At 35.6% G+C, this 24,390-nt stretch overlaps 2 protein-coding genes across 4 annotated transcripts; both read left to right on the top strand.

The window, feature by feature from the left end:
* Window positions 1-8,502: 8,502 nt before the first annotated feature.
* LOC133817370 (histidine biosynthesis bifunctional protein hisIE, chloroplastic) lies at window positions 8,503-11,859 on the top strand. Of its 3 annotated transcripts, none has more exons than XM_062249871.1 (6): window positions 8,503-8,641; window positions 8,800-8,992; window positions 10,237-10,482; window positions 10,900-10,995; window positions 11,108-11,265; window positions 11,412-11,859. In XM_062249871.1, exons 2-6 carry the CDS (start codon window positions 8,834-8,836, stop codon window positions 11,611-11,613), a joined length of 861 nt encoding a protein of 286 aa, XP_062105855.1. In that variant the 5' UTR covers window positions 8,503-8,641; window positions 8,800-8,833; the 3' UTR covers window positions 11,614-11,859. The 3 variants fall into 3 exon arrangements, with proteins under 3 accessions (XP_062105855.1, XP_062105852.1, XP_062105854.1); XM_062249868.1 differs by having other exon boundaries at window positions 8,800-9,001; XM_062249870.1 differs by having other exon boundaries at window positions 8,542-8,641; window positions 8,797-9,001.
* Window positions 11,860-19,620: 7,761 nt separating this feature from the next.
* LOC133813952 (uncharacterized) lies at window positions 19,621-21,039 on the top strand. Its single transcript, XM_062246978.1, has 3 exons — window positions 19,621-19,941; window positions 20,032-20,312; window positions 20,433-21,039. Exons 1-3 carry the CDS (start codon window positions 19,621-19,623, stop codon window positions 21,037-21,039), a joined length of 1,209 nt encoding a protein of 402 aa, XP_062102962.1.
* Window positions 21,040-24,390: the final 3,351 nt, after the last annotated feature.

Genomic DNA, 24,390 nt, shown 5'->3' with positions numbered 1-24,390 from the left:
ACGTACCCAGTCATACCCTTGAATTCCTATTTCGACGACCCATAATCAATAACCATTCAAATTAATCCCCTTGTCAAAAACAAATTGTATTCAAATTAAAAGACATTTAAAAAGAAAATAAGTAATGAGAGTGATCACTACGGTCGTTTTTAGCAAACTATTATCGAATATATTCAAGTTTGCATCAGTAAGCTCAACTTGCAATCAACAACTCACTGGTGGTCAAGAACAAAAACAAATCACCAAGCACAATCCACAAATCATTCCCTGTATAAAGCATTATAGGCAAATTTACACAAACATATATATATATATATAGGGTATTGCTCATGTGGAGCCGCTAAAACATCTGCACCTGTGGAGACCTTTTTTTTTTGCACCATTATATCAAATGAAGGGCTGTGATCTTTCCAAATATTTTCTCTATTTCTGTCAGAATTATTCTCTCTCTCTTTCCCTCACAAGTCTGAACCAATTCACACTTAAAGGTCATAACTATTCTCTCTCTCTTTCTCTCAGAGTTCTCTCTTTCTTCTCTTTCAGCTATCTCTGTTTCTCCTCTACAAGGTTTCATTTAACCAGTATTGACCTTATTTCTCCCCATCTTCGTCTCTCTCCCATTTCTCTGGTTGTTCCGAAGCTCTCATCGACACATGGGTAAGTTAAAATCTGTTATTATTTTCTTACCTTTAATTTATCTTTTACTTTCTTCAATGTCTCTGAACCTACCCATCTCTCTATGCTATCAGATGTTGAATATTAATTTACACCATATATGTGTATAAAATATTATAGAAATTGCATTGTATATGAGTTGTAACACATTGGTGAAAAGGATGAACTCTTATTATATTAACTTATTCATTTGGTTATATAGTTTATGATAAATTGTAAACAATATTATGAGCATTAAATCCATAAATCAGATTCAAAACAACATTATATGCTCATACAACAATTCAAGAACACATTTTATTTAGAGCATTGATTTAAATATATAGAGATAAAACATACCTGACATTGAGTCTCCAATGTTCATCTTTGAATCTCTCACAATCTACACAAACAAAATTAGAAAATCGCAATACAATAGAGAACTTATGGAGAGCAACCCTTACCAAAACCACATGCTTGCTTTTACCCAACAACATATATGTTCTATATATATGTCTCGTATGCCTTCTTACCCTAAGGGGTATATTGGGCCTATTGGGCTTATATTATTAGATATGGTGCACTATGGTTTAATGGGCCAACCTATAGTCTTTAGGGTGCTACCATGTGCCTCAAATGCAATTAGATTAATATTAACTATCTCATTATGGTCTTTAACTATTCGTAGGCACTCTAGAAAATGATTGTGATAATGGAATTATGTTTGTAATTATATTAGTCTATATAAAATTCTAACATTCTCCCACTTGGACAATATAATCAAACCACCATAATATTGTCCATCACTAAAAGACAGTCTAATAAATCATATATAATATCATATCGATAGGATACATATATTATTTATGATTCGGTCTTGAAGACATTCAAATACAATAACAATCATTAAACCAAACATGCATGTGGTACATTAATTTGAGACTATGCGCATTCGTCTCTTTTGTACCTATCACTTTTCGTCAAACAACAATATATATATATATAAATTCATATATATGACAACAATAATAAGAAGTGACTTCAAATATCATTATGCATGTTTCATAAATACAAGTCATAAGCATTCCACACAAAATACTAGCATGTTCAATACATAAAATAGCTCCCACTGAAACCAGTAATCTAGACCCCTAGTAATCCCATACGGGTAATGTGTTCTGCAAACACACATATAGGTAAGCCTTTTGTAAGTGGATCTGCCAACATGCTAGCGGTAGGCGTGTACTCAATGGTAATGAGGGATTCAACAACTTTTTCTTTAACGAAATAGTACTTAATGTCAATATGCTTTGAGGGAGAAGTACTTCGAGTGTTCTTAGAGAAAGCTACAGCTGCAGAATTGTCACAGTACAATTTCAGCGGCCTCGAAATGGAGTCTACAACACCCAATGTTGAAATGAAATTCCGCAACCATATTGCTTGACAAGTAGCCTCATAACATGCCATGTACTCTGCCTCCATCGTATAGGAAGCTGTGAGAGTCTGCTTGACACTTTTCCACGAAATAGCTCCTCCAGCCATCATATAGATGTAGCCTGAGGTGGACTTTTTATCATCTACGCATCCTGCATAATCGGCATCACTGAACCCAACTATATCAAGAGTGTCAGCTCGCCGGTAAGTCAACATATGATCCTTGGTACCCTGAAGATACCTCATGACCTTCTTAGCCGCTTTCCAGTGACTAAGTCCAGGATCACTCAAGTATCTACCCAACACACCAACAACAAAAGCAATATCTGGGCATGTGCATACTTGAGCATACATCAAGCTGCCTACAAGCGACGCATAAGGAATAATCTTAATTTCATCTCTCTCTTTATCATTTTGTGGACATTGGGCCTTTGAGAACTTATCACCCTTCACTATCGGTGCCTTTCTAGGAGAACATGCATGCATATTGAATCTTTTCAAGATCCGATCAATGTAAGTCTTCTGAGACAAACGAAGAATACCATTAGCCCTATCCCGAAGAATCTGAATCCCAAGCACATAGGAAGCCTCACCAAGATCCTTCATATCAAAATGGCTAAACAAAAGTTGTTTTGTCTCAAACAACAGATCAGAATTATTAGATGCAAACAGGATGTCGTCAACATACAATACTAGAAAAATAAAACTGCTCCCACTGACATTCATGTATATACATTGATCTACAACATTCTCCTTGAAGCCATTTGCAGTGACAATCATATCGAACTTGAGATACCACTGCCTTGATGCTTGTTTAAGCCCATAGATAGACTTTTTGACCTTGCAAACCATGTGTTCTTTGTCAGACTTCTCAAAACCAATAGGTTGAGTCATGTAAACATCTTCAAATAAATCTCCATTCAAGAATGCAGTCCTCACATCCATTTGATTGAGTTCTAGATCAAAATGAGCAACTATAGCCATAATGATTCGCAACGAATCTTTGGTGGAAACAGGTGAAAATGTTTCTTTGAAATCAATACCTTCTCTCTAGCTATAGCCTTTAGCCACAAGCCTAGCCTTATACCTTTCCACTTGCCCATTCGAGTCACGTTTGATCTTATACACCCATTTGCATCCAATGGGTCTGTAACCTTTGGGTAATTCAACCAACTCCCAAACTTCATTTTGTGACATAGAATTCAACTCATCTTTCATTGCATCCATCCACAACACAGATTGAGGACTATTCATAGCTTCTTGATAGGTAACTGACTCAAAAGTGTCTCCCACATCAAACTCATGTTCCTGTAAATAGACAAGGTAGTCATTAGGAATAGCAGACCTGCAGGTTCTCTGTGATCTTCTCACCATAGCTTCATCATCCCCAATATCAAGATTTTCATCTTGTTCTTGATTTTGAGGTTCATCACGAGTTTCTACCGGAATCTGTTCAATCACAGGGTCATCAATAGGAGCGGAAGCGACAGGTACAGGGACAAAAATGCGTTCTTCCCTGAAAACAATTTCTCTTGACCCTTGACTTGAACCAAATTCATCCTCAAAATAGACAGCCCTATCTGATTCTATAACCCTGGTGGTGTGAGATGGGCAATAAAATCTGGAACCCCTTGATCCAATGGTGTAGCCCACAAAATAGCCACTAATGGTCTTCGGATCAAGTTTCTTAGACTGTGGATTATAGGGCCTCACTTCTGCTTTGCAACCCCAAACATGAAAATGACGCAAGCTTGGTTTCTTACTTGACCATAGCTCATAAGGCGTCTTTGGGACAGACTTGCTGGGCACTTGATTCAAGACATAAGGTGCAGTCTTTAATGCCTCACCCCATAAAAACTCTGGCAAACTATAATGAATCAACATACATCGCACCATGTCAAGAAGAGTGCGATTTCTCCTTTTAGCAATTCCATTCTATTGGGGTGTTCCTGGCATTGTATATCTTGCATCAATGGCACATTCCTGTAAGTACCTAGCAAAAGGCCCGGGGTTCCTTCCACTTTCATCATAACGTCCATAATACTCTCCACCTCTATCAGAATTAGCTGCCTTGATCTTCTTCCCCTTTTGAAGCTCAACTTTCGTCTTAAAAATCTTAAACGCATCTAAAGATTCAGATTTTTCACGAATGAGCTCAACATGGCCATACGGGGAAAATTCATCAATGAAGGTGATAAAGTATTTATAACCACCCATAGCAGGCGGAACAAAAGGCCCACAAATATCAGTATGGATCAACTCCAACAAGCGTGTGCACCTATCTGTTTTACTTTTTCTAACCTTGGTCGTTAACTTTCCTTTAATACAATCAACACATGCAGTAAAATCTGAAAAATATAGTTCTTGAAGAACCCCATCTTTCACCAACCTTTGCATTCTATCTTTAAAGATATGGCCTAAACGTTTGTGCCACAACATAGAAGATTTTAAATCTAACCTTGCATGTTTAGAACCAACAACAGTATTAAGAGAAGTAGAAACAATAGGAGTAACATCATGCAAAACAAGTTTATATAAGTTTCCACATAAAATTCCATTGCCAACCAAAAGAGAGTCACGATACAAATTAAGTTTTCCAGTTCCAAAATGAATACTATAACCCAGTCTATCCAGAATAGATACAGAAATCAAATTCCTCCTAATACAGGGTATGTAAGCAACATCCTGTAATTCCAAGAAATGTCCTGTATTCAATTGTAATCTGACTGTCCCCAAAAATTCAACTTTGACTTTTGTATCGTCTCCCATGTACACATGCTGCTCCAAACTACTCGGTCTTCTTCGACTTGTCACTGCCTTTCTTTTCTATGTGAGCTTTGAGCTTTCTACAATCAGCTTTCTTGTGCCCAATTTTTTTACAAAAGTTGCATTTTCCCTTGAAAAACTCATTCTTATGACCAGTAGAAGATGAGACTGACTGTCCACTCCCTTTAGAACTAGCTATTTTCTTCTTATGATGCTTTTGGTCACTAGAGTTACTAGGAGTGAACTTTCTCTTGTGAGAATTATTGGGATTTGTCACCATGGAGATACTTCTTGCCCTTCCCTTTCTCATGTCCTCCTCTTCCTTGGCAAGAATAGCAGACATCTCCCCAACAGTCCATTGCTCCTTCTGAGCATTGTAGCTTGATCTGATTGAATAAAACTGAGAAGAAATGTTCTCCATCACCAACCACACCATGTAATCCTCACCAAGGTCCATATCCATGGCCTTAAGTTTATGATAGTGGCCCATGAGCTTGTCAATGTGAGCCCAAATGTCACCTGAACCATCATAAATAGTGTGATGTAGCATGTTCAAGTGTTCATTCTTCTCATTCTTTGAGAATTTCTTATACTTTTACTTAATGGCAGCAAGAAAATCCTTTGCATTTTCAGACTTGGGAATACTATCACGAATGGATTCGTCCATGTGATATCTCATAAGCACTAAGCAACAACAATTAGCCCATCAGCACCAAACCACCAGCTTCTTCAAGCTTGAGCCGCAGCGCCCAAGAACAGAGCCGCGGCTCAACCTCGAACCCAGCCAAAAATCCTCCATTTCTTCATCTAAAATCCTTTCATAAACATATCCAAACATCTCCAAACTCAAAAATCAAAGTTCCCAAACATCCCCATGATCCAAAACCAACAAAATCCAAGTCTCAAATCACCCAAAAACACATCAAAACACAAAATCCAATTCAAGCTTAAAAACTTTAAAAACTTAGAACTTAAAACTTGAATTACCTCTGATTGAGTTGTTTTCAACTAAATCCTCCGGCTAATAAGCTTCTAATTTTCCTTAGGATTGCTATGCCTCAATCCTCGCTTGAATCCAAGTCCTAGAACTCAAGATTCCTTCAAAAACGTGATCGGGAGACGAAAAGGGAACTTTTAGGGAGAGAGAGAACGTACAGAACGTTCTTTTTATTTTCTTAAAAGGTTACTTCAAGCTTAAGTAGCTTCCAATAAAACCTAATGCTCGGGGTCCCGACAACACCCCCGGGGACATTATAGTCAAAACTTCCAGATTTTCCCCCTGGTCTTACTAACTCCCAATTTATCACCAAATATTGATTCCCATTACCCAATAACCCAGTAATGCTCTAAATACCCCTTGACTTAATCCAAGTCAAGCTTAAATCTCGTTGTGACTTTCCCACTAGCTTACCTCCTAGGATCGTCTTGTGCTGGGTAACACTGGCATAACCAAATAATAACAAAGCACCACGCCCATTTCACACATATATGCCAAAAATGCCCGAAATGGCCAAAATATGAAAATCACCCAATTAATCACAAATGGGTTCACATGCATATTTAATACACCTAAACATGCATATTATCATTAAATAGCATAATAAATCAATTATGGCCCTCCCGACCTCCTAATCAAGGTCCTAAACCTTATTAGGAAATTTGGGGCATTACAGTTTTCTTTCCTTTGGTCCAAGCACATGTTACTAATAAACGAGCCACAAGCACGATCCTTACTCCAAGCCTCTAGTGATAACCTAGTTACAACCACAAATGGTGATCCAATGAGTTCAAGTTCTAAAACCAATCCTGGAACCAAGACCTAGCCTCAAAGCCATCAAACCCCACCAATCCGGGTAGTAGGAATGATCCCGAGGCCTAAGGTTTGAGTTCCCAAGCTTAAAACATCATTTCGCCCATAAATACCCTCAAGCGCCGCGGCCCTAAAAACCTAAGCCGCGGCCCCCAGCCAAAATAAAAATCAGCAGGGGCAAGCGCTGCGGTGCCCTACACCTAGTGCCGCGGCCCCTAGAACACTGAAAATTTCCCCCACTTGCTTCATCGAGCTTGGGCCGCGGCGTCCAAGAATAGGGCCGCGACCCCACCTGGGAAAACTGCCATAACCTCGATTTTAACCTTTTAAAATCTCCCAAAAACCTATCCAAACATCTCCAAACTCAAAAAAATCAAAGTTCTCAAACATCCCCATGCTCCAAAACAAACAAAACCAAAGTCTCAAATCTAACGAAAACTCATCAAAACACAAAGTCCAACCCAAGCTTAAAAACTTTAAAAAACTTAAACTTAAAACTTGAATTACCTTTAATTAAGTTGTTTCCAACTAAATCCTTCGGCTAATAAGCTTCTAATCTTCCCGAGGATCGCTATGCCTCGATCCTCGTCCTAGAACTCAAGTTACCTTTGAAAATACGATCGGGAGACGAAAGTGGAACTTAGAGGGAGAGAGAACGTACAGAACGTTCTTTTTATTTCTTCAAAGGTTACTTCAAGCTTAAGTGGCCTCAAACAAATCCTAACGCTTGGGGTCCCGAAAACACTCTCGAGAGCAAAATAGTCAAAACCTCCAGAATTTCCCCCTGATCTTACTAACTCCAAATTTATCACCAAGTATTTATTCCCAAAATAACTCGGTAATGCTCTAAATACCCCTTGACTCACTCCGAGTCAAGAATAAATCCCGTTGTGACTTTCCCACTAGCTTACCTCCTAGGATCATCTTGTGCTAAGCAACCCTAGCATAACCAAAGAATAATAAAGCACCACATACATATCACATATATGCCAAATATGCCCGAAATGACCAAAATATGAAAATCACCCAATTACTCATAAATGAGTTCACATGCATATTTAATACACCTAAACATGCATATAATCATTTAATAACACAATAAATCAATTATGGTCATCCCGACCTCCTAATCAAGGTCCTAAACCTTATTAGAAAATTTGAGGCATTACAATTAAATACATAACATCCCATGATAATTGAGATTTATTTATCAGATGACAACAAATCCCCTAAAGAATTGGGATTTCCTAACTATTGTAGTATGGAATTGTTGACCTTGAATACAAGGATAACGCGCTTTCGAGATCGACATAAATTCGAGCTTGTTATTTTGGTCAACCTCCTCCTTAGCTAGTGGTTTCATCAAACTTAGTCTTCGGAGACCCTTCGAGCTTACAACTAAGGCTCGAATAACACCTATATGCGTCCTAGATTCGTTCTTTCGAGCTTGATGCTTAAGCTCGAGCCTTTTGAACTTATGCTCGGTGGCTAACAACAACAGGTCAGGAATCATTATTATTTGTACAAGTGTTCAGCTACTACCTGTCATTTTCGAGCTTACACTTTACGAGTCTACATTTCGAGACAAATTTATTCTTCCTTGAAATTTGGGTGTAACAACATGTAATTTTTGTCCGGTGGCTTCCACCTCGCCAAACGAACGAGATTGTAGATTTGCAAACAGAAGAGTGGTTTGAGAGGTTTTTCCACCCAAAACAAATAATATAGGTTAAGTTTAAGAAAATACAAACTATAGGGTTTTGCCACCAATTATTCTTATCAATTTTAATATGCGTCCTTGGTAGAAGAAAAATTACAATTTAAAAAATAATAATAAAAGCAAGAGGGATGACGTGGCTATGAACATTTTCCAGGATTCAAACCCTAGCTTCAGCTTCAGAGGCGCCGCCTCTCACATTCATCTTCTACTTAAATCACTCACTCTCGCTCTCACTAATATTCCTAGGTCAGCTCGAGGTATGCAATTCTTCTTCATTATTCAAATTTCCTTTCCCAGTTGAAAATGCTGACCGAATCTCCTACATTTTTTGCTTATGGATACAATTTTTTTTCTAACATTGATTGATAAATGACAATAACAATCTGATTTATAAATATTTTGTTTTTTTAAGCAGAATAAAATTGTGGATAATATGATAACACCATTGAATGTTCTTAATTGAATATTCAATGGCAGTTTCATATCTTCATTTTCCGCAACCTTTGAACGTCTCTTCCAGAGGTCGTTTTTCTATTTCCAGTTCTGATTACGGTAGAGGCTCCCTTAAGAGAAGGAGCACTTGCCTTGTTTTAGCTTCCAACAACAAGGTCGGCATGGTTGTTTTTCTTTTGAATCCATGATATTTTAATAAATAGGGAAATTAATTTTCAGTCATTATAATATGTGTGGATATATGTATGTGTTTCCTTGAGATTCCAAACTAAGCTTAGTTACCTGAAATCTATGTTTTTAGTGTTTGTTTTTATTAAATACGTTTCTTTAGCCTACTTCGTTTTTTAATATTGCTAATCTATGAATGGGAGATTTGAAAATGACCCAGTTGTATATAGTCAGATTTCTACCGTGTTATACTATGGTAGAAGTTGTTACATGTCTGGAAGACAAAAGATAGAGAGATGGATTTGATTTTATCAGATAAATATCTCTTGAAGCTGTTCATCGTTGCCCGTTAATATTTAATCGATTATTATTCGAGCTACATCTGGACTGCACATTCTCCTTGCCCCAAAAATTTAACCGATCATATCTATGACCGTTGTATTATATTAAGCCTGTGTATTGTGAATGTTTTAACTTAGGGCAAACTTGATTTATTGTTGTTCTTGAATAAATAGAGCTCTTGTTATAGCTTATGATTTTACCAGACACAGTCAAGTGTCTACCAAAGTTTCTTATGGTAGAGACTGTTACATGTCTGGAAAAGGAAGTCTAGAGAAGGAAATTTGATGTATGGGTTTCTCATCCATCTTATCTACTCTCTTGAAGGTGTTCATCGTTGCCCGTTAATGTCATGTAACTATTGACGAGCTACATCTGGACCCTACATCTTGAAAGATTGGTAATCTTGAATATACTTTAGTTTTTGCTATAGTTCTTAATTTTACCAGACATAGTCAAGTGTCTACTAAAACTTTTTTATGGTAGAGACTGTTACATGTCTGGAAAAGGAAAGATAGAAAAGGAAATTTGATGAATGGGTTTCCCATCAATCTTATGTACCCTCTTGAAGGTGTTCATCGTTGCCCGATAATATCATGTAATTATTGTCGAGCTACATCTGGACCCTACATCTTAAACCTCCAAACATCAAGAAAATTGTACCTATCGAGAAGTTTGCAGATGTATGTTTGTTTGTTTTTAGATTTCCTTGACCTTGGATATTCTATTGTATGCATTATCCACTGTCCTAAGATGTTTTTACTGGTGCTATCTGCTAACTTTATTATATTCTTGTGTTTGGAATATTTTGGTAGGCTTTAATCCACAAATGCACATTGCTGTGTTTTTCCACATAAAGGATTATGTAGTCATAACGGCAAAATCATTTCAGGTTGAAACATTATTAGATAGTGTAAAATGGGATGACAAAGGTCTAGCAGTGGCAATAGCTCAAAATGTTGACACCGGAGCCATATTAATGCAAGGCTTTGCCAACAGGGATGCTGTGGCCACAACAATTTTTTCTCGAAAGGCTACATTCTACAGCCGTTCTAGGTCAACATTGTGGACAAAGGGAGAGACCTCAAACAATTTCATCAACGTGCATGACATCTTCATTGATTGTGATCGAGACTCTGTATGTTCTGCTTTGTAGGTTGATCTTAGTTTCATTTGCTCTAAAAGAAATTTGTTAGCCATTTTCCTTAAAACAAAGTAAATAAGAAGAGAGCAGAAGGAGAGAAAGACTAGTAACAGATTTGATAAAAATAAAAATGAAATAGTTGGTGAAGATGGGATTTTTAGGGAGACAGGGGAGAGAGTTCTTAAAAGAGAGGAATAACAGAGTGGTTTTAATTATAATGTAATCTGAAAAATTATGAATACAATGACAGTATTAACCAATCAGGAAATTAAAGAACACATCCTAAATGATTTAAGAATCTAATGGTAAGAATGCTAATTACTCATAATTGAACTATATAATTTTTTATGATACGTGCAAACTATATTTTCATCACCTTTGATCCAACATTAACTCAAGATTACTTTCCAGATAATCTACCTTGGGATGCCTGATGGTCCTACTTGCCATACAGGGGCAGAAACATGCTATTATACAAGAGTTTCTGAATCTTTAGAACATCTTGAGGTTTGAAATTGCGGTCTTTTAAGAAGTTTGCTTGTAGTTTTCTCCTCATTTCTCTAGACAAATTGTTGTTCTTTATTTATTGGTTAGTGATTTAGAAAGACGATGATTGTAGAGTGAAATTGAAGAGAACAAATTGGCACAAACCACTTTATATTCGTTAGAGTCGACAATTTCCCAGCGGAAGGCAGAATTAGAAGTGCCTCTAAGTGGAAAGCCATCCTGGACTAGACGATTATTACTTGACTACAAGTTGCTATGCTCAAAAATCAGGTAACTTTCACTATTGCAGGCTGAGATTTATTTTCAATGAAATGAAGTAAAAATAAAAGTGAAAGAACTCAGATTAATAGTTAGGAAGGATTACTGTTCTGTGGGGACTATAATTTTCTCATGATTGCGAATTATTTGTGATTTAGGGAGGAGGCAGATGAGCTGTGTCGAACACTCGAGGAGAATGAGGAGAAGGCGCGGACTGCTTCAGAGATGGCGGATGTGCTTTATCATGCCATGGTTCTTCTTGCAGTCAAAGATGTTAAGATGGAAGATGTTCTACAAGTTCTTAGGCATAGATTCTCCCAGTCAGGAATTGAGGAGAAGAAAAGGCGTGCTTCTCAGTGATAAGCATGAACTGAGTTAGTTGCAGGTTCAGTGTTATAATCGGGGATATAATGTATTATTCATCTTCACATCCCTCCCACTTGGCTCTCCCAACCTCAAATGGTTTTCAGGCTAGGTCTTGCTTCCCCTTGAGCACTTGTATGCTAGATTTAATTAAAACAAGATGTGAAAAATAATTCCAAGCAAAAAAGAAAGTGTAAAATAAGATTGTGAATCGAGAATAATAAAGAAAGAAGTTTGGTTGTATTGTTCCTCTCACTCATTTACAATGATATCCATAAAATTTTAATATGATGCTAAAATATATCATTACTCGTTGCTGTTGATGCGGGACCGTCAGCATCGTTTGTGTGGCTAAGTGTTTGTTGTATGGAGCTTATTCGACATGGTACTAGGATCCAAGCTTCTACCTTTAGGTCTCTTGCGGCGGTTATACTCTCAATAGTCTCAACTTAGTTGGTATCTGATTTCATTATCAATAATCATTGAAATTTTGATTTCTTCTCCCAGGTTTTTTGGCCTATGGATGGTGAAGCTATTACAGCTGGTGTGGCACTATGATAATGATGGCAACTATAGTGTTAAGTCAGGGTATAATCTAGCTTTGCTCACTCCTATGAGACCCAATCTTCTTCTCAAGGTGTTGACGTTTTTTGGTCCGGTAGCTTATGGAAATTGAATATTCCTAGTAAGGTGAAGAATTACATGTGGCGTGTGTTTCACGAAGTGCTCCTCAACTGTGTTAATTTGAGGAGACGACACATTTTGTGCCCTTGGTGTGGGATAGAAAATGAATCCTCCTTCCATGCCTTATGGACTTGTGCTTTTGTTGAGAATGTGTGGTTGGAGTGTTCTCTTTGGCCCAAATTAAATGCTTACAAAGGTGTATCAATTGGGGGCTCTATTAACGGTGTGGCAAAAAGAATGAATAGAACCATTGAAGAAAGGATTAGGTGTATGCTTTCCCATGCCAAGCTACCCAAGTCCTTTTGGGGGAGGCTATGAGAACTGCAGATGACTTCATTAACTTTCTCCTTCAGTTCCTCTGAACGATGATGTGCCTGAGAGAGTATGGAAAGGAAAAAAAATGTTTCATATGATCATTTGAGAGTCTTTGAGTGCAGAGCATGTGTTCATATTCCTAAAAATGAGAGTGTCAAGCTTGATAATAAGGCAAAACCGTGTATTTTCTTGGGCTATGGTCATGAAGAGTTTGGGTACAAATTAACGGTGTGGCAAAAAGAATGAATAGAACCATTGAAGAAAGGATTAGGTGTATGCTTTCCCATGCCAAGCTACCCAAGTCCTTTTGGGGGAGGCTATGAGAACTGCAGATGACTTCATTAACTTTCTCCTTCAGTTCCTCTGAATGATGATGTGCCTGAGAGAGTATGGAAAGGAAAAAAAATGTTTCATATGATCATTTGAGAGTCTTTGAGTGCAGAGCATGTGTTCATATTCCTAAAAATGAGAGTGTCAAGCTTGATAATAAGGCAAAACCGTGTATTTTCTTGGGCTATGGTCATGAAGAGTTTGGGTACAAATTATGGGATCCAGGGAACAAGAAGATAATTAGAAGCAGACATGTGGTGTTTCTTGAAGATGTTAGAAGACAATGACAAGGTTCAAAAGCATAACTCCCATGTTGATGTTCTTGTGAGTCCTAGCTCGGTTCCTCCACCTATAGTACATAATGATCATGGGGGAGAAGAACAAGAAAACCATGAAGAGCATGCCAATGAAGAACCAAAAATTTTCTTTCGTGTATCCATCTTTATAGATGATGATTATTTGTATTGTTGATCCAAGATTGCAATCTTGAGGTTGTTGTGAGCCTTTACTTATACTAGAGAAGAACATTGTAATCATATAGCTGTAACTAGTTACTACAGCACCACTTAAAAATAAAATTGATTTTTATTATTATAACTAGTTATCACACATTACTAAAAAAAATTGATAGAGGCACAAGATTGCTATCACAAAAAAAAAAATCAAAATTGTTTTAATAGTGGTATTACTGCAGATAAAATACTGATTGAATAAGGTAAAAAATAGAAGAAAGAATAAAAAATGGAAATAAAATATATGGTGATGAATGTCTCATATTTTTTTCTTCAAAGAATTGTGTAAAAATAATATATTTTATAAAATATGAATGATAAAAAAATAATACAAATGAATTAAAATTATAAAAATAATCTCAAAACTAACTACTAAAAATATATAAAAGATAAAATATGATATACAAATAAAATTTTATAAATATATGGGAAAAAAATTCTCATAAAAATGTAAACAAAAAAATATGTCATAAAAAACTTAAGGAAAAAATGTTATATTTTTCAAAGTTTAAGAATAAATGTCATGTATGGTGTAATTTCCTCAATTTATATTATTATATAAAATATAAATATACTTATTTTGATGAATCTTCCTTGATTGTCAGTCAGTTAAGCTTATCCTACACTCTACCACTTCATTTTATTATTTTGGCCTTAGAGTTTATTTTTATTCTTAGTGACACCTTCATGTATCAAACAAAAACCATCTACTCTTTCCCTCTTTTGTTTTCATGCTTTTCACTTCTCACCTCACACAGATGGCAACGATTTGATGGAGGGCCTTTTTTCTTCTCTCACCAGCACCTCTCTCTTTCTTATTGCTGATTATAAATCTAGTTGTTGGTGTTTTGAGACTTATCTTTTAGCTTTAATGGTTGTGTTAGATCCTATAAGTAAATCTAGTTGTTCTTTTGAGATTTAGACGGTGTTTGGTACCTTAATTAAAAAAACTGTTTTTTGTTTTTAAAAGCTAAAAGTTGTTTTTTAAAAACAAGTGAGGGTGTTTGGCATTGTTTTCAGAAAACAATTTTTAAAAACAAAGTTACAAAAAACAGAAAATTTTGAGAACAAGAAAAAGTTGTTTTCAGTTGTTCTCAAATTTTCTCACTTCTTACTTTTCATCATTTTTTTTTCAAATTATTTTATCTCATTATTTATTACAAACTTTTAAAATATTTTTCTTTTTGTAAATATATTTGTTAATTTTTTATTTAAGATTTAAAAAAAATAAAACAAAAAAATTATTTTTAGAAAACATTAACAAAAAACCTCTTGTTTTTTGAAAACTACAAAAATAGTTTTCTGTTCTCGTGAGAACACAATTTTGAAAACAAAAAACAATGTCAAACAGGACATTTTCAGGTTTAATGGTTGTATTAGCTACTTTAGCACTATTATTTTTGACTTTGACATGTTTACCTAAAGTGAATGAGAATCGTATCTGTGGTAATGATTCACATGCATGGGTTTACTAAAATGAGAAATGAGAGAACTTGGGGTAAAAAGGGAAAACATGTGAATGATTCTCCCCAAACACCTAAGGAGTCCTATTACCATTAAAAGTCTACATAACCAAAATACTAATATATATATATATATATCAAAAATTGTAATTTAGTCAATTTAAACATTCAATTACATTTCTTGATTATATAAACAATATAAAATAATTATGATTTCTTTAAATAACACAATACAATGATTTTGATTTTTCTATATTTTATTACAATTTATTCTAGTTCTGATCATAGTTTACTCATGATGCTAGCTTTAATATTGTTATATTTAAGTTGTAATGTTGATGGTTTAGTCTATTACTATTAAGTAATAAATAATGATGTTGAGTTTCTTGTATGATTTTGTATGTTTCTTTTTTGTTAATTACTATTTTTTATATATGTTAAAATGCAAGTTATGAAAAACTAATTAAAAAGTGAACCAATCCAATCGGATTGAAATAATTAGGTGTAAAAATGAATTCATGAATTGGATGATCACTGACATGTACAAATGCGAGCTGAGTGCTTAACCGATTTCAACCCATCACACAATGTCTTACATTAATGGTGTAAGACATTAAAAATTATGAGGGATTTTAAATGTCTTATGTTGAGAGACATTGAATTTTTTTATTAATTACTAAAATTGTAAGACATTAAAAGTACAGGGAGACGTTGAAAATTGAGGGTCTAAACACGTGTCTGTTGGGACATCTAAAGCTACTGACCTCGTTGTTAGGTTTTCTTATTTTTACATCTTTCTTCAAACACAGTGCAATATTTGTTAATTTGGAATATGTCTAACAAATATATGTCTAACAAACATTGTGTTTCTTGCATATTTTCATTTTATTAATTATGTCAATTTCAATTTAAATTAATATTAAATTGATTTCAATTTAATTAATTATTAAAATAATTTCAATTTAATTAATAATTAAATCAATTAAAATTAAAATTAAAATAATTTCAATTTAATTAATTATTTATTCAAATTAAAATAATATAAATTATAAATTAATAATTAATTAAATTTTTTTTTTTAAATTTTGGAGATTTTCAATGTCTCCCATTGGGAGAGGTGAGAGACTTCCCACGTCTCCCAATGAGAGATATCGAAAGTTAACGTTTTTTGACACCTTTCAACATCTCCCACTGAAAGAGGTGAGATATATACTTACAATGACCCCACCTCCAATGTCTCCCCATATGGGAGACATTATAGACTTTCAATGTCTCCCAAATAAAGTCATAAAACCCATATTTTGTTGTAGTGACTACAAAAAATAATTTGTTTGAAGCAAGACAAGACTAAAGATATATTAATATATATATCCATAAATATATAATAACTACCAAAATTGATAGAATAACACATTGTAATTAACTAACTAGCTACAACTTAACTAAAATAGTTATAATCCCTAACAAATATATATATATATTTATATTTATATATAATATAGGTGGAATTGTGAGAACAAATATCTTTGTCAAAAGGAAGGTTGACATGGAATATAATGATATGAATGATGTTTTGCATCTCAAAATTAAATAGAGTAAGACAATATTAAGTGATCATTACCCGACCACGAGCAATATACACTACACCAAAATACTTTTATTGCATCAGTCAACGCAATCGACTGACACTATTGACCGAGAATTCAAATTTATGGCAGTGTTTGTGGCAGTTTGACACTGCCACAAATGAAAGAGTATTTGTGTCAGTTGTAACACTAACGCTGTTATTGGGAGAAGTTTGCATCAGTGGCCCGATGACGCCGTTAAGGGAAGCATTAGTGTCAGTGTAATATCTGCTTTTACTAGTAAGGGTATTATGGTAAATTGTATAATGTTATGTGTTTAATTATATGAATTATGATATGCATGATTTATGAAGTATGTTTATTTATGTATTCTGTCAAGCAATCCACACACGTTAGTTTCTTCAAGTGTTAGGGGCCAAGGTGTAATAGAAGTTGTGTACTGGGGGTCCAAGTAGAATTATGAGTTTTATGATAGAAAGTGTAATTATCAAAAATTGAAGCTATTAGTTTTGGGATAACGATCTTAAGTGATTATTAAGAATAAATTTGAGGCTGGGGACAGAAAGGTCATTGGTTTTTACACGAATTAAGTCAGATTAAATAATTAATTAATAAGTAAAATAGGTTTAGATGTCGTATTTTTCTTCAGACTCTGGTTTTGCGATAGGCTAAAGGGGAATGGACCAAGGACAATCTCTCGTTCTTGATCTGAGATTTTAAAGCTTGAGGTTTGGAGGAGATCATCAATTGGAATATTGAAAGGCTAGGAGATCCCATAGACGTCAAGGATCTAAGATTTTGGTGGCTGGATATTGATCTATAAGTGTTCAAACTTTTATTTAAAGTTTTGTCAGTCCAAGTTTTTGAACATCTAAGACTGTTGTTATTTTTTTTGGGTTGATGAATGTTTAATATAGGTTTAGGGATGTTAATATCTGGATCTATGGGGTTAGAAACATGTTAGGATACCTGTGTTTGAGGATTTAGGGTCGAATTTTTGCGATTAGGGTCGATTCCTAGGTTTGAAAATGCATCTGCGATTTCCAGAAAAAAGGGCCTAGCGCGACCGCGCCCACCTGCCTAGATTTACCTGGCGCTCTATGAACACGAGCGCACAAGCTGCCCAGAAATGTGATTTTGAGGATATTTTTATGTAGATAGATATAAGTTGGTAATTGTTGGGACTATATGCATAGGGGTTTTAAAGACTTTCTTAAGTATAATGGTGATGGGATAGTTTTAAAAAAGAATTTTAGTGGGTTTAATTATGGTTTTTCTTGGTTGAGGGTTTTAAAGCCTTAATGTTATATGTTATGTTTAGGCTCGCCAATGATACTTGAAGAGACGCGTTATGGTGTATGGATCGCTGCTGCATTTGAGGTAAGAAGAGTGGACACCTGCACACAGGGTGTACACTTGACATTTTTTATGGTAGAAACTATTTATGAGATATGTTTATGTTAATGCATAATTATGTTAGTGAATGTTTATGTTTAATAAGCTTATATGAATTATGGTTATGTTTTGTGTATGCGTATGTGATAACTGTTTGGCATGCTTACGTTTCAAATGCATGTCTACGTTACGAAAATGCATGCTTATGATATGTTGAAAATGCATGATTTTGTTATACGATACTTGTCCAACTTAACTTGGACTATGTTTTCTTTTCATGAGTTTTGATTTATGTTATATTATTGTTACTATTATTGATTTAAATTTCCGATTAAGGTTATGGGGTTGTGTCCTACACATCTCTTCTTGTTGGGCTTTGGCTCATGAGTACTCTGTGCTGCAGGTAAAGGCAAAGATGTGGTTGCTACACAATAAGTTGGAGAGCTTTGGCGGAAGGCGTACATGTCAAGGATTTTACAATCATAGGGGATCGGGCCTACATTGGAAATTTACTAAGTATTTCTTTTAGAATGATGTTATAGTTTTATGGATTGGATTTTAAGTTGTTTATTTTATTTATGAAAACTACGAAACTCTGAAGTTTCATTCTTTTTAACATTTGAGTGGTGTTTATGAATGATTTTATAAATAAAAGAGTATTTTTATTTTAAACCTTAATTATGCTAATTGTCAAATTAACGCTTCAAGAAATTGGGGTGTTACAATTGGTATCAGAGCAATGGTTTGTTTCCTGTAGACTATCATGACATGTACTCTCGCTGTTGAAGATAAGCTCGACTTATTACACTGTAAAATTTATTTAAGTTGTTTTGGTTATGTGACTATTTGCCTTACGTGTTTTAGTGCCTTATCTGCATGTATAGAGTAGATAGCATGGTTTGTGTGCTTAGAGTCCTTAAGGGTTGTTTGAACAAGACTCAACAAAGGAAGCTAACAAGAAGGATAAGAAAGGTACGAAGGATAAGGATGCGGCGTTTTGCAGAATGGAGTATCAAGAACTTAGTGGACCATTGTGTGACGGTCAATAAGCACATTCAAGATGTGGTCTGAGAAGGAGGGCTGCTAAGTTGCAAGAAGAAGTATGAAGTATTAAGAGATACAATTTCCTCAAGCAGGATGCTGGAAGAACTACAGGCGGTGTGGAAGCACGTACAAGACATAGCTTAGGAAGGTGCTAAGTACAAGTGCACGCTTAAGGCCTTCGTAAGACAACAAGGGTTCGCAATGTCCAACGAACCATTTGATCAAGGAATTTCAGTAGAGTTGTTAGATAAGCTCAAAAGTTCTTTTCCTGTGCATAGGATGTGGTTGTAGACGTTTCGTTGTAAACATATTGGTTTTAGTGAGTTGTTTTTATTTTTTTGGGTTGTGAACTTTGGTGAATGATGGATGTTTCGGGATATTTTTGGCTTTATGAATAATTAGAGATTATTTTTTTGATGGATTTAAAAGAATGTTTTGGTTCTTGATTTGAAATAGTGGTTTTAGGAATGAATTGAAACCATGACTTCTAGGAGATCAATACGAAGGAATGCTGGGGTGAATCGCAACCTTGACGGCCAACGTGTTGTGAGACCCAGTACACGAGCTAACCGCAGTGGCAACTCTCTACTAGCTGATGGGGGAAATAGGCGCGAGGAAGATCCTTATATCACCTACTAATGGTTGGCGGCACATTTTGTGGCCATGCAAGAAGACATGAGGAAACAGGCTCAGGAGTTAAGGGAACTGAGACAGCTAAGGCGGCAACGAGCTCAGCCAGCACCATTGATCAGAGATTTTCAACAGTCTTTAGCACCGATTTTAGAGATTTTTCAAATTGGCAATCATTTGGAACCATTGTATGTAAGGTTCTGGAAGCAACATCCTTCAATGTTTGAGGGGAGTGTTGATCCATGGAAGGCAGAGCATTGGATGAGCATGATGGGGACAATTATGGACTTCACACGAGTTGAAGGAAATGACAGGGTAGCCTGTGCAACTTACATGTTGAGGGATGATGCAAGAATCTGGTGGGAAGTAATCTCCCAGGCAAGAGACGTTACTGCAATGGCATGAGCATAATTTTAGCAAAATTTTAATGACAAATACTACATTGCTGAAGTACAGGAGTCAAAGGTGGATGAGTTTGCCACCTTGAATCAAGGGAATATGATGGTGACAAAGTACGCACTAAAGTTTGACAGGCTTGCCAAGTTCGCGGCAGATTTAGTGCCAACCAATGCAACTAGAGTAGACCGGTTTGTTCAAGGCTTAAAGCCTATGATAGCCAGAGATGTGGAGATTGTATCAGTAGGGCCAACAATACATATGCTCAAATTTTGTAAAGGGCCCTCACTACTGAGAGAATGGAAGACAGAATATGGAAGGAAGATGCTGCTAAAAGATAGGCAAGAAAGAACGCCTCCCAAGGTCATAACTCTAATGATCAAAAAATGAAGTGACCAGACAGGGTAGTCAAGCCAGGATAAAAGGGACAGAGATAATAAGGGAAATAATCACAATGGTAGAAAGGAATGGGTACGGTACCCAGAGTGTGATAAATGTAAGAAGCACCACCAAGACGAATTTTGGGCAAACACGTGTTATGGTTGTGGTAAGAAAGGATGCATCAAAAGGAACTGTCCACAGAAGACTCGGGAATGGGATAAAGAGCACCACAAGAAGAACTATAATCTGGTTCCAACATGTGTGTTCGCTCTCACCAAGCCTCAGGCAGAAGCAAGCACTTCAGTGGTCTTAGGTCAGATTTTTATCGCTGGAATTGATTATCATGTTTTAATTGATTATGGAGCCACTCATTCATTTGTTGCTAAGAGAATAGCGGAAAGATTTAATAGACCTCATGAGAAGCATGCTAAGTGGTTTGGGACCATGTTACCAACCAGAGAGGTGGTAATATCTAGGAAGTGGTTTAGAGTCTTGCCTTTGAGGATAGATGGTAGAGAGCTATATGAAGACTTGATTGGGGTGGATAATTCTAATTTTGACATAATCCTTGGGATGGATTGGCTGACGAAGTACAAGGCTACAATCGATTGCAAGAAGAAAATGGTGGTGTTTAAGCCTGACGGAGAGGAGCCTTTTTTGTTCATGGGAACAGAAACAAGACTATGAATCCCAATCATTTTAGCGTTAGAAGCTGGGAAGATGTTACAGCATGGATGCATGGGATTTTTGGCGAGCGTGGTTAATACAATAGAAACTTGGATGTAGAGACCAGAAGACACGAGGATAGTACGTGACTACTTGGATGTATTTCCAAAAGACTTACTGGGATTTCCACCACAACGAGAAATCGAGTTCATGATTGAGCTAGCACCGGAAATAGCTCCAATCTCGAAAGCACCTTATAGAATGGCGCCTGCTGAATTGAAGGAGTTAAAGGTTCAACTGCAGGAACTACTTGACCTAGGTTTCATTAGGCCAAGTTACTCACCATGGGGAGCACCGATATTATTCGTAAAGAGGATGGATAGGTCAATGCAGAAGTGCATTGATTATAGGGAACTTAACAAGGTCACCATCAAGAGCAAATACCCTTTGCCAAAGATAGACGATCTTTTTGATCAACTCCAAGGAAAGGCGGTGTTCTCAAAGATAGACTTGAGGTTGAGATACCACCAGTTAAGGGTGATGGAAGGGGACATTCCGAAGACAACATTTTGTACTATGTATGACCACTATGAATTTTTGGTGATGTCCTTTGGACTTACCAATGCCCCAACAACATTTATAGACCTTATGAACAGAGTCTTCAAGGACTATTTGGATAAGTTCGTGATAGTATTTATAGATGACATTCTAATCTATTCACGAACTAAAGAGGAACACGAAGAACATCTAAGATCGACACTGCAAAGGTTGAAGATGTTGGGGTTTTATGCCCTAATTAAAACCCAAATTCTTTGTAATCTCATTTTATTATCAATAAAAGAATAGAAATCATTTTTTGACTTGGTCAATCACTTTGCTCACATGTTTTATTTTCATGATTATTTCTTTAATATAAACTTCAATTAAATCCCGAGCATATAGTTAATCTTATTTATAGTGATGTAATCACAGTGGAATATAAATATGATTATATGTTCAAAATAAGTTAGTCCTAAGATTAGTCAGTGCCCAGGATTTACACTGACTTGCCAATCTACGATATGATCTACTTACACATTATAGTGTTATGTTCTTTCCAGAACATTAGCAAAGTAGATAAGATCGGATGTATTTGTTACATCAGACTGGACCGATATTGACAGTTTATAAGATAAGTAAACATACCGTTATTATCTATTCTAGTCATATCATATAGTTGACCATAGGTCAATTCAATCTCAATTCTGAGTGGTTAGTATTCTAACTGATTGTATTATTTGAGTTCTTTGACTTGTTCGTTACCAGCTTACCCTACGGACTAGCCCATACTTACATCTTGGGAACTCGGTAGTATAATTGAGTGGGAGTGTTAATCATAGATATGAACATCTATAGCTTCTGATGAAGAAGTGAAAAGATGGTTTCCTTTTAGTTTGGTTCAAGGTGTTAAATGATAGAGATCTCATTTCAGTAATTAAATTAGTTTACTGAAATATCATTTATAAGGAACTAAGTGTTTTAAGGATAAAATACAATGAGGGGTAAAACGGTATTTTAGTCCTATCTCATTGTAGACCGTCTATAGAGGATTGAGTGACAATTATGGTTGTAACAATGGATAATTAATAGCGTATCTATATTTGTTATAGAGCGTTCTATGAATTCAAGAGTGCAATTCCAAGTCTATAGTGGAGTCACGAGGAATAAATAAGTTAGTAAATTTATTTGTTAGATTTATGATAACTTATTGGAGCTTGATTTCATAGGCCCATGGTCCCCATTGTACCTTGGATAAAATCATCTAGATAGTCTCAATTAATTGATTTAATTATCAATTAGAATTATCAAAGTTGACCAGGTCAATTTTGGATAGTTTCACAGAGTTGTGTAATTTTGAGAAGAAAAGAGAATTTATGGCAGATTTATTAATTAAGATAAATCGATATCTAAATTAATAAATAAATTTAAATCAAGGTTCAAATTATAAATAATTAATTTGATAAAGGATTTAAATAATTATTTAATTAATTAAATCAATAGAAAATAATTCAGGCCTTGATTTTAATTCCAATGGGCTTATAATCAAATGAGAAATTTCACGGGCCTATAGCCCATGATAATTTCGACCTAGGGCTTCAAAATGGCTATTATTTTATTGATTTTTTAATTACATTAAATTGCCTATTTGAGTCTATAAAAGGAGTGCTTAGAGAGAAGTCAAAACAGAAGTTTGATAAGTCTCAAGTCAAATTTTTTGATAGTTTTAGATTCTCTCTAAACACAAGTCCTTTTCTAAGCCTCTTTGTTATTTTCTTTTCTTCTCTCTATATCTATCTCATGTGTTGAGAATTGCCCACACTAGTCTAGGTGGTTCCAAGGATACATTGGAAGGCTGTGAAGAAAATAGAAGATCGGTTCAGTTTCTTGATAATACTCTGCGACAGAGAGGATACAAGAGTTAGAGAAACTGAAAGAAGGGCTCTTTAATTCCGCTGCATATACTGTAAGTATTCTATTCTTTGTTTCTCTTTGAATTCAATGTTAGAAACATGTTTTAGGCTATCTCATATTAATTTGTTTAATATTAGATATACATGAAAATAAATAAAGATCATGTATAAGTTTTTTCCAACAGAAGGAACATCAACTGTACGCGAAATTCAAGAAGTGTGAATTTTGGCTAACTCAAGTGGCATTCTTAGGACACATTGTTAGTGAGGATGGTATTAAGGTGGACCAAGTAAATATCGAAGCTGTAAAAGATTGGCCACAACCAAAGAATGCTTCGGAGGAGAGAAGTTTTCTTGGGTTGGCAGAGTATTACCAAAAATTCGTAAAAAGTGTTTTCTAAGATTGCTACGCCCTTGACAGAACTGACCAGAAAGGGTATCAAGTTTGTATGGACTAAGGATTGTGAACGGAGTTTTCAAGAGTTGAAAGATAGACTTATCACGACACCTGTATTAATTCTACCCACAGATAATGAGAAATTTGGGGTATATTGTGATGCGTCGAAGTAGGGATTATGGTGCGTATTGATGCAAGTGGAGAAGGTGATAGCATATGCATCTAGGCAGTTGAAAGAATATGAACAACGCTACCCGACACACGACTTGGAGTTGGCAGCAGTAGTGTTCGCATTGAATATATGGCGACACTATCTTTACGGGGAGAAATGTGAAATTTATACAGATCATAAGAGCCTGAAATACTTCTTTACTCAAAAGGAGTTAAACATGAGGCAACGACGATGGTTAGAATTAGTCAAGGACTGCGATTTTGAAATAGTGTATAATATGGGGAAGGTGAATGTGGTAGCCGATGCCCTAAGTCATAGAAGCCAATGGAAAGTCGTGACTATAAGAAAAATAC

This window comes from Humulus lupulus, chromosome 2 (genome assembly GCF_963169125.1).
Source record: "Humulus lupulus chromosome 2, drHumLupu1.1, whole genome shotgun sequence".
Lineage (NCBI taxonomy): Eukaryota > Viridiplantae > Streptophyta > Magnoliopsida > Rosales > Cannabaceae > Humulus > Humulus lupulus.
Note: the sequence above shows the minus strand (reverse complement) of the source record. Positions and strands in the feature narration are given on the sequence as shown.